This window comes from Zingiber officinale, chromosome 9B, assembly GCF_018446385.1.
Source record: "Zingiber officinale cultivar Zhangliang chromosome 9B, Zo_v1.1, whole genome shotgun sequence".
NCBI classification, from domain to species: domain Eukaryota; kingdom Viridiplantae; phylum Streptophyta; class Magnoliopsida; order Zingiberales; family Zingiberaceae; genus Zingiber; species Zingiber officinale.
Genome location: NC_056003.1, coordinates 40,787,876 through 40,798,828, shown reverse-complemented (window position 1 = coordinate 40,798,828; position 10,953 = coordinate 40,787,876). Strand labels below are relative to the sequence as shown.

Here is a 10,953-nt window from a genome sequence, read left to right as displayed (position 1 = left end):
TCATAGTTTGTGCAGCTACGTCACATTCCAGGCGCCCGGAAGGGATCCAAGCGCCCGGAAGGGATCCAGGCGCCCGGAACAGCATATAAAAGAAGCCCCAGACAGGAGCTTCAGGATCGATCAATCAATTAAGCTGAGAATTCTTCTACTGCTGGTCTTGCTGCTCGACGTTCAGTGCGACGCCAACAAAGTTCCGACACTACGCTCCATTCTTTTCCCTTCTTGTCGGTATTTGTTTTCAGTTTTCATTAGCATTCACTGTACGATTCTTTTGTAATCATCATTTCGAATTGCTAGTGATCGATTGCCCAACGAAAGTGGTCAAGGACCACGGGCCTTCGAGTAGGAGTCGTCACAGGCTCCGAACGAAGTAAAACATTTGTGTCTATTTTACTTTTCTGCTGCGTTTACACTCTAAATTTTCAAAGCGATATTCACCCCCCCTCTATCGAATCTAACGGTCCTACAATTGGTATCAGAGCCCGGACTGCCAGAAGGTTTAACCGCTGACTGTGCACAAGAGCTATGGTCTGATTGAACCATGTGAGTACAATATTGACCTCGAACAAAGAAAGTGAGGGCTCCTATGTTCGGATCAAGAGGACCAGACACCAGGCAGGAAGTCCTAGTTGCGGCTAGGCAAGGAAGTCCTAGTAGGTCGGGTAGACCGAGGGGCAGGAAGTCCTAGTAGGTCGGGTAGACCGAGGGCAGGAAGTCCTAGTAGGTCGGGTAGACCGAGGGGCAGGAAGACCTAGTGGGTCGAGGATCGGACGTGGAAAGCCCATGGTCCTTTGTTTGAGGGGGGGATTGTTGGGGTTGCAAGGTTGCAAACATAGTCCCATATTGGAAACACATGGGAAAGATCATGGGTTTATAAGAGGAAAGATATCTCCATTGGTATGAGACCTTTTGGGTAGAGCCCAAGAGCAAAACCATGAGGGTTTAGGCCCAAAGTGGACAATATCATGTCATTGTGGAGATATCTAAATTCTTTTCGATCCTACACTATCTTCTTCTTTGAATTAGATAACTAGTCCTCCGCCTGCTAGTACATGTTCACCAACTTCTTGCCTTATGTACTAGTCATTATTCCAAAGGTTAGTGACGGATTGACGGGGACGCTGGGGGCGAACGTATTCACCTAATTTTTTTTTACCACAATGTTCACCAACTTCTTGAGCGTAAGGTAGGAGGCATTTGTGGCTCTCTACATGAAGGTGGAGAACTTCACAATTTGCTACCCAAGATTTGCTGCAATCACCCTCCCCACATCGCCACCATCTACCTTGCAACTAACGTTAAGGGCAGAAAGCTGCACTAGAGTTTCAATTGCCCCTGAATCCTTTCAATTCGATTCAATTGCTAGTCTTGAAAGCCCCAACCTTGGTGACCCTATGCTAATTCTGTAAATCCCAAATCGAAGCTCGTTAAAGGATTGAGGAAGCCGACCAAAGCAAAAAAATCACAAGTGAAAAGGTGAGGGAGGAGACAGAGAGCAATCACAAAAGAGAGGAAAGGATAGGTAGTTTTAATTCACGGGGAAAAGGTAAGAGTGGTTTGGAAAAAAATTGGTTTAGACACATACGCAAGGAGGACGAGGGGCAAAATGGAAACCATATACGTGATTTGGTAATTATCAAAGTCACGTACGTGATTTGGGTAATAAGAAAACTTACCTATGCGGTTTGATAAAAGGTTATTTTTTATCCAGGTAATTGACTTTTTAAACCGATTAATCCGGAAGGACGAGGGGCAAAATGGAAATGATATACGTGATTTGGTAATTATCAAAGTCACGTACTTGATTTGGATAATAGGCAAGCTTACCTATGCAGTTTGATAAAAGGATATTTTTTTATTCAGGTAATTCACTTTTTAAATCGATTAATCCTGGAGATGATCAACTCGATCCCACAAACTTTCTGGAATTAATCATGCTGAGAAAATGCCCTTACTAGGAATTGACCTAGATTTTTCTGTTGGTATAAGTATTGCCTTTCCATTTGGGTTATACCCTGGGGAACAAAGAAAGTATTTTTCTTTTAACTAGCATTAAGTATCCAATCCTTCAATCCGACTAATCTTGTGGATGATCAACCTAACCCAGAAGTTTTCCACTAGCTATCAGAAAAAATTCGAAAGTACTCGTAATAGGTGGCCGAACAACTCAACATCTAAGATTTATCATCCAACTGAAAAAATATCCATTATAACTAAGAATAGAACCGTGAGCATTTAAGAGACTATATGGATGTCCTAAGGTTGTACCATAGTCCATAGGGAGCAAAGAGAGTATATATTTTGATGAGATATATATTTTTTCTTAATCAGGTTAGGTAACATCGAACCTAGAGCGACCAGCCTGGCCCTATGAAATTTTTTCACTGACCGCTAGGGTAAATCGGAAAGCACTCACGGTAGGCGGGCCAGAAGCTCAACATCGCTTGATTGTGTCACATTTGAAGGAAAAATCCTTACAAATGCATCGTAGCTAGGAATTGAACCATGAGTGTCTGGGTCATAACCATAGCCCCGGGGGATATATATTTTGATGATACAAAAAAATGATTAACCAGACTGGGTAACGTCGAGTCTGGGCGACTGGTTTGATCCCAAGAAAGTTTCCCACTGTCCACCAGGGTAAATCGGGAAGCACTTGCGACTGCAGCCCAGAAGCCTAGAAGGCCAGCATCCCTTAGTTGTGAGTCTCATTTGGACGAAAAATTCTTACAAATGCATCATAGCTGAGAATCGAATCGTGGATATCTGGGAGATAAGTTAGTGCCCTTACCACTACATCATAGCCTGAGGGGCTATATATTTTGATGATGTATTGTGCAAAAGGTGAAACAAGTCAACCGATCTCACAGCTAATACAGAGGAGGTAAATCAGGGGATTGCAGATAGTGAATACATAGGAGAGTCTATAATCCTCAGCATTTTGCCGAGGATGGACTCCCGACTCTATTGTGCAAACTCTCATGCATTAATCACTGACACGTCTTAGGGACTATATTTTGATGATATAAAAAATGATAAACTCAGCTAGCCTTGGCGGTGATCGTTCTGGTCTCATGAAATTTTTCTATCGACCATCAGGGTAAATAGGAAAGCGCTTGGCAAGCGATCTAGAAGTCCAGCATCCTTTGGTTGCGCCCCTATTTGGAGAAAAAATTTCTATAAATTTACCATAGCTAGAGATCGAGCCACCGGTGCCTGGTTGATAATTTGGATATTTTGTCGTTGCATCATAACCCCAAGAGTTATATTTTGATGATATATGTGGTAAAAGATGATTTACTGGTGTCAGCGTCTCCATCAACCCGTCTCTAGGTTAATAATAAAAAAAAATCATAAATAATTACTAACTATTAAGTACAAATAGCTAAGATATAAAAAAACATATTTAAATATACCGGGTTTCAACCCGTCATCAACTTGACACCATTATACGGTCCCGAAAGGACTATATTGACGATAAACTGTCATCAACTTGGGTCATTTTTAATGTAAGCGTACATCCTAATAACGAGGCCAATTTACAACCGCACCTTTAAAATAATGGTAAATAATGTCCAAAACAATCCCAGAGAGTCCTATGCGCCCGGTCATGTGCGGCAAAAATTTAACGGACATGATTCTCTAACACTCGCTCTACATAACTTGCTCTTCCATCGCTAGGGTTTTGCTCGAACACTTCGCCGGCGGCGGATCGATTCGAAGCTAGGTATCTTCCTCTTCCTTCTCGTCTCCATATTGCTAAATCTGATCCTTTCATCGGTCGTGCATTCGATTTATTGTCCTTTGCGTTTATGCTGTTTGAGTTTGTGTTTCCCATTCTGCCTTTTCAGCCTTGAAATCGATTGCATTTCGCAACTCGTGGAAGCAATAGTTTTTTTCCCCTTACGAATTCAATTTCAGTGCCCTTCTTGAGTTTTAGTGGCAATTCCAGTTTTGATCATATGAATCAACTCTGTATAAAGCAAACTTGTTGGTCTTTTTTTTTCCTTAAGTGTTGGAATTTTATTCACTATTGATCTGGAAACAAGCGGGCTACCGCCAACCAGTAATCAAGTTGAAAAAAATTATGTTTTTTGTTGCTTAGATTTATTGAATTTCTTGACTTCATCTTTATAACACTGTCAATTACCATGTATTCTGAAGTTTTATGCATTGTAATTTGGATTTTTGTCTAGTGGCTGCCGTTCATCAGATCAGATAACTTTTTGAACAAGATTAGATGGCTCCAAAAGGTACGTTTCTTCTATTTTGCATTAATGTGCTGTAGACTATATTTTAACCACCATGGAAAATTTCATTTAATACCAAAATTTAGACATTTTAATATTTCACTTTATCTTCTATGAGTTATATAATGCACCTTCATGTTTGTGCAAGTGTTGATCACCTGAAAGTTACTAAAATTGATTTCATTGATACATTTTTTTAACTGACGCTCTTTGTTAATACTGATATTATGGATTATAGTCAAGTGAATTTTTTTTTATAATCGTGACTCAGTTTTTCCTATATCAAAGTATATTAAACTGGATCCTCTATTCTGTGAAGTGTGAGTAATTTATATCTCCCTCCATATGTGCATTGGTGTACTAGAATGTTTTTAATGATTTAAAATGTTTATAGTCTTGTTATGTGATCAAATTATTGAGTTGGTAATTTGAAAGCCCCCTTAGTAATAAGACAATTTGGTTCCCTAAAGCAACTTAATATGGCTGAGAGTAGCTATTAGTGTGATATTTTCACCATGATATGCTATTTTTCTTTTTCTCTTTTCTTAAAATACATACCTTTCAGTTGTCTATATTGTAAGAAAAAGGCTGTGTAGTTTAGTTGATGGAACTTGTTTTTGAAAAATTAATACAACAAGTTCTACCACTTTTTTTTTTTTCATATCCTGGCAATTATAAGTTTCTAACAAGTGGGTAGAATCTAAAAGTTGTAAAATTGGAAGAGGGTGAGATGAAGCTTTCTAATGCCATTCATGCCAAGGTACTTACTAATGCACTGTTGTTCTGGTTCAATCTGACCACATTCTGACCTTCAGTCTAGGGGAATTGGTGTTAAATCTAATCAGCTAGCTGTTTCTCCCTCTTATTTCCCCTACTAGATTTCCACCCAAGTAAACCCAGTTGTCTAAATTTTAGAAATCAAACAGTTTGAATGGGAGTAGTTTCTTCCTGAAGCATCTTATGCACATATATCAGAATGTCCATTGCTGAAATGAGCAATCTTGGTTGCATAATTGGTTGGGAAGAAAAGAATTGGATCATCATTGGTTCTCTGTTACTCACTTTTCATATTATCTAACTGTTGCCTTTTTATTAATTTTCTGTCTAATGTGCTAGTAGCTACCTCGAAGAAACCTGATGACAAAGTGCAGGCTGAGAAAGTTGCCAAGGCTGTGAAGTTGGGATCAACTCTTAGGAAGAAGGGCAAGAAGATTAGGACCTCTGTTACTTTCCATCGGCCGAAGACACTTACAAAGCCCAGAAATCCTAAATACCCCAGAATCAGTGCTCCACCAAGAAACAAGTTGGATCACTATCAAATTCTCAAGTATCCCTTGACCACTGAATCTGCAATGAAGAAAATCGAAGACAACAACACACTCGTCTTCATCGTCGACCTTAGAGCTGATAAGAAGAAGATCAAGGCCGCGGTAAAGAAAATGTATGATATTCAGGCAAAGAAAGTGAATACTCTGATCAGGTTAGTAGTCTTTCTTTTGCAAGTGTTGCTCCAGACAACTCTTTTGGCTAATGTGTAATGATTTTGCACTTTGACCAGGCCTGATGGAACTAAGAAGGCATATGTGAGATTGACGCCTGACTACGATGCCCTTGATGTTGCGAATAAGATTGGTATCATCTGAATGTGACGATGGTGATTTGCTTGATTACATCAGATTTGGCAGTTGAATTTAGAGTTTATTCTAAGAACTTTTGAAATATCGCCTCAAGTTTCTTTTTAATGTGTTGTGTTTTGTAAAAACCTTTTGATAGTCTTGCAAAACAAGCCTTAATATTCTCTACTGAAACTCCAGCGAGGTTTCAGTGTGTATGTATCTCAAAATCAAGTCATGTGATTAAAAAAAAATGATTAATTAAGTTAGATAACATCGAACATGGGGCAATCTTCATCCTATGTATCATGGTTGAGTGGATTAGAGTAGTGGCTTATAAACTTGCATTGTTGCTTGCTTGAGTAGGGTATATGATGTCTTCCAATATTGAAGAAGTTCGTGCCTTACATCTTAGAGCAATTACTATATGATTGGGGCTCGATATGAGTTTACCTATGTTTATACTAAATCATAAGGAGCATCAATCACTTGCAGAATCTATTTGAATGTGTGGAATAGTTGCATGGCTAGTTGACTCAATACTTCTTTGTGTATTATTTAGGGTGTGAATGATGTAAATGCATCCCTGGAATCTGACTGGATATCATGTATTTAAGTCTAGGATGAAAAAAAAAAAGTCTAGGATGAGCCACAGCTGAGTTGGGTCTATTTCCGATTTAAATTGGACCTGTTTATGTATTCAATTGTGCAATAGTTTTTTCTTATATATTTTTTTTGGTGAAAAATTAGATGATGCACATAGCTATTCTTTCCCACTCAGTGATGTTGATGCTTCATTTATCATTAACCATGTTTATAAATTCTTCAAACTTCTGCACAGCAATCTCTTTTGTCAATTGTTTGGCCTGGCCAATCTCTTAGTTGGCAAACACCCTAAAATTATGTTTGAAAGAGATTTGAGGGAATCACCTGCCCTCTCCTTGTTCACCATTAAAGCATGCTCATCCATCTCAATTAATGTGGCCATCTAACACACTCTCTCTCTCTCTCTTTTCCTTTTCTTCAATTAATATACTAAATCTGATATCACTTCGTATAATTAAATTATATATTGATTCATATTCATATTATTTTTAAAAAAAAAGCTCAAAAAAATATCTCAGTCGATTTATCCTCATCAACATCATCTTTAAATTATAAATTAAGAAAACATAATTTATTAAACTAAATAAAGAAATCAGTTAAATTAAACAAAAGCATTTATATTATATGTTAATATTTAGATTATGCAAGTGGAGAATGTTACTTAGTCCAACATCACATCTAAACGAAAGAGTATTTATAAATTAGTAAAGATACTATACTCAAAATTTAAAACTTATATATATTTATTATGCAAAGAAGAACAAGTTTTCACTTCTCTTCCATTGTTTGTAACTTACAAAGTCACAATTTTGACAATGATTTTCCATGAAGTTTTCCAATTTTCTTCTCTGCTAATAATGTTTACAAAAAGAAAAAGGAAAAAAAAAATTATGATATATAAATGTAAGGATTTGGTTCGGTCTTTTTTCTAAAACCGGGCGTTCTCGAACCCATGCAGATCGCTGACCCGGTTCATGGACTTGCGCATGATGGCCACCTTGGCCAGCTGCTCGGCGGCGCGCCAAGCCGATGTCGGGGTCAGCGGCTCCGCAGGGGATTCGCTCCTCCGTCGCTGCCTCCCGGCCAGAGAGAGCGCCGCCTCCTCTTGCGGCTGATCATGGTAAATCTGGTGATGCGCCAGGCAGCGCCGGCGCTGCTGTAGCTCGGCGAACTCCGCGTCCAGGTTGCGGACAAGATGGTGGTCCTGGACTTCGGAAGCCGACTGAAGCAGCAACATGCGGGCGGAGGAGAGCAAGTGGTGGGCGGTGGTGTAGTCCGAGAGCTCCGCGAGGCGGCGCGACTCTGCAACCGCCCTGGTTGAGACAAAGACGTTGCGGAGCCTCAGGGACGCTCCGCCGAGCTCCGGGCAGAGAGGCGGCAGTGGAAGCACCTGCTCGTCTCCGAATGATAGCTCGTGGGTGGTCGGATCGCAGTAGTTGCATTTGGCAGTCAACTGGTGGTGGTCGTTGGATGTCTCCACCATCGCTGGCATGGGCACTCGCAGCTCGACCAGAAGCTCTCTCTCCTCCTCTGCGTAGAGATCCCCCATGCGGAGAACAGAGCTCCCTGAGCCAATAACCACGTCGCCGCAACCGCCGCTGGTGGGGTACACGGCGCAGATTTCGCCTGACGGGAACATTAGTTGGAGGCGGACGTCCTGCATCACCACCGACACGAGGCCGCCGACGCACTTGATGAAAGCGTCCTCCGACGGCCCTTGGCTCCTCTGCAGTGCGTCCTCTGCTCCGTCGGCATCTTCGAGGGGGATTTCCAGATGTGCGAAGCGAGTGGTGGCGACAGCTGTGGTGGTTGTCGACAGTGAATGAGGCCGGAGATCGCCGAAGCCGGTGCCGCCGGTTTCGTCGCTAATGTGGATGTTGCTTTCATTGGACTGTCCTTGCTCGCAGAGGTGCTGCTGCTGCCCGGCGTCGGAGAGGAGCATGATGGTGGCCACCGGGTTGCGCTCCCGGCGATCTTCCAGCACCTTCGTAGCCTTTCTGAGGGCGTCGCTGACAGTGGTGGCAGCTCCGATCTCGCCGCCCACTACGACGAGTCGCTCGACGATCTGCCGTGCGGCGCGCTGGCCCTGCCTCGACATCCGCCGGAGAGGAAGAAGCCTCTTGGCGCCCACCGAGGCCGAAAAGGCCACCATGGACAGCCGATCGGCGGGGGCCAACGACGACACGACCAGCAGCATCGCGCGCTTCAGCATCTGGAGCTTCTCTCCCGTCATGCCCTGACTCACGTCCAGAACCGTCACCAAGTCGACCGGGGCGCGGCCGCGGGTCTGATCGAGAAGAGGCGCAGACCGCAACGGCGGCGCCTTTACCTTGATCGCCACCACGTAGTTCCGGTGGCGCCGCCCTTCGGACAGCAGGGCCGCCTGCGGCATAACGATCACATGGACGCCGCCGACCCGCGATTTCGGCGTTGACTGAAGGAGACCATGGAGCTCGCCTTGGTCGCCACTTTCCTCGTTCTTGTCGTCCTCGTCGGCGGCTTCCGGTATGGGATTAAAGCGCCCACCGCCTGCTTGGTTTGTCTTCGGCGCAAGGAGCAATGGCTCGTCGTCGTGGTAGACCTTGGCGGAAGACGCATCCGCGACGGCGACTCTGCTGCCTTTGGCGGTACCACTTCTGCCGACGCCGGAGCTTCTCCGATTCGGATTCTGGTTCTCCGCCTCGCCGGCCATTCTTGGCTCCGTACGTTCCTCACGGCGATGCACGGCGGAAAGGAAGGGCGCCTGGCGCCAGGCGGCGGAGCACACAGGGCACGCGAGGCCCCCGTGGCTTCTAACGTGGGCGGCGATGCAGGGGAAGTGGAAGGCGTGGGAACACTCCGCCGTAAACACCGGCATCTCTTGGCTCGCCTTCAGGCTCTGCGAACAAATCCGGCAACGGCTCTGCCGAAGAACAAGAAGTGCACTTCAGAAATGAGAACAAAAAGCCGTAAAGCCAAAAAGCAACTGCAACGCCCTCCTCCATGATTCTGCAATCAAATCTCCCAGCCAAACAAAAGCTGCGAATCTCTTCGACCATCAGATCAGATCGATTCAAAGAAAAAGGTACCTTCGATAGGTTCTTGAAGAAAGCAAATTTGGAAGGCGATCTCGGAGACGAAGGGGTGGAGAAGGCCTTCCTATGAAACAGCGCTGGACTGCGACTCCGAGGAGTGGAGCTGTCCGACGCGTGCGCAGCGGCCGGCGGGTCACCTAGCTCCGGCGTCGCCATCCGCGGCGTGGGCGGGTTACTGCCTCCTCTTCCGCCGCCGGATAAAAATCCAAGCTTGGCGCAGCTCCTCGGACTGGGGCCATGACTGAGGGTCGCGGCGGCCTCCTCCGCCGCCATCGCTTCCGGCGCTTCCCGCCGGACCGCCTTGCAGAAAGCTCTCCGCCACCCTCCCGTTCCCATTCCTCTCTCCCTGCAGCGCTTCCCTCCTCCACTACGCTGCGCCTCAATTATCTAATCTTCTCTTCCTCTTCCGTTCACCTCTTCCAGATCCGCCATTCCCATATATACTGCAGCCGCCTCACCACCATCGCCATGGACGCTAATAACTCAGCTTCCTGCAGCAACAGGAGATTAAATAATTAATTCCTCTGCAACAAGCAACCTTATCGACAGCTTTAAATTTCACCGCTGCTCAAATCCATCAATTACTCTCCTTTGTCAGGACCTGGAGAGGGTAGGCGGTACTTGGAACTGTCCTCGTCAACACAGATTTCGCCGGTAAAAGAAAATTAACTCGTAGCTCTCCTTCCTGGATCCCATAAACCTCTCTCCGACGCTGCGCCCGCGAAATTAAACAAAGAATAAAAACGCTCCTCTGATGTCTTTTTCTTCTTCTTCTTAATCAGCCATCAGTGATCAGCAATCCGTCCGCAAGGCTGGAGCGGTCATTATTGTCAGTCAACTACTCCATTTGCCGATATTAATGCTGGCCCTTGTCACTGTTGGGATTTACCGCGATGAGTCAAAGTGGCGACTGGAGGATGGATATGGAGGGGGGCTTCTGGTGGTGGTTGCGTCTTGCGTGGTTCGATATGGCCGGCGTGGGTTAACCGGGGCGGGAGAGAGGAGGAGGAGGGCGTCAACAGTCAACTGGAGTTTATCCGGGAACACGCTGCCACACTCACCCATACCAATCCTCGCCGTTTTGGACCGCTCTGTTTATTCTAATAATTTCGGAGGTAAAATACAATTAAGCAAAAAATAAAAAAGGACTGTTTAACACTATTACCATTTTAATTAATATGAAAATAGTTTATATTATTATTGGATCATTTTTTACTTTAAGCAATTTTGATAAAATTAAATAACAGTATTAAATTACTTACTTTTTATAAGTTCAAGTAGCAAATCATCTTTAATTTCATTATCGTTAAAATAAATTCTATTTTTAAAAATATATATTAAAAAGATACTTTATATTTCAAAAATATTTATGTTTCAAGTTATCATTACTTAAGTTATTTTGACATGTTT

General features: G+C 43.9%; 2 protein-coding genes across 3 annotated transcripts; one reads left to right on the top strand and one right to left on the bottom strand.

Annotated features, from left to right (window-relative positions):
* The first annotated feature begins 3,579 nt into the window (after nucleotides 1–3,579).
* LOC122025498 (60S ribosomal protein L23A-like) lies at nucleotides 3,580–6,165 on the top strand. The gene is made up of 4 exons (XM_042584309.1): nucleotides 3,580–3,727; nucleotides 4,197–4,253; nucleotides 5,370–5,730; nucleotides 5,809–6,165. Exons 2-4 carry the CDS (start codon nucleotides 4,241–4,243, stop codon nucleotides 5,891–5,893), a joined length of 459 nt encoding a protein of 152 aa, XP_042440243.1. The 5' UTR covers nucleotides 3,580–3,727; nucleotides 4,197–4,240; the 3' UTR covers nucleotides 5,894–6,165.
* Nucleotides 6,166–7,180: 1,015 nt separating this feature from the next.
* On the bottom strand, nucleotides 7,181–10,631 carry LOC122024021 (E3 ubiquitin-protein ligase WAV3-like). Of its 2 annotated transcripts, none has more exons than XM_042582517.1 (3): nucleotides 10,106–10,631; nucleotides 9,538–10,034; nucleotides 7,181–9,371 (listed from the first exon to the last, which is right to left on the bottom strand). In XM_042582517.1, the coding sequence occupies exons 2-3, from the start codon at nucleotides 9,877–9,879 to the stop codon at nucleotides 7,398–7,400; spliced, it is 2,316 nt and encodes a 771-aa protein (XP_042438451.1). In that variant the 5' UTR covers nucleotides 9,880–10,034; nucleotides 10,106–10,631; the 3' UTR covers nucleotides 7,181–7,397. The 2 variants fall into 2 exon arrangements, with proteins under 2 accessions (XP_042438451.1, XP_042438452.1); XM_042582518.1 differs by having other exon boundaries at nucleotides 10,145–10,631.
* Nucleotides 10,632–10,953: the final 322 nt, after the last annotated feature.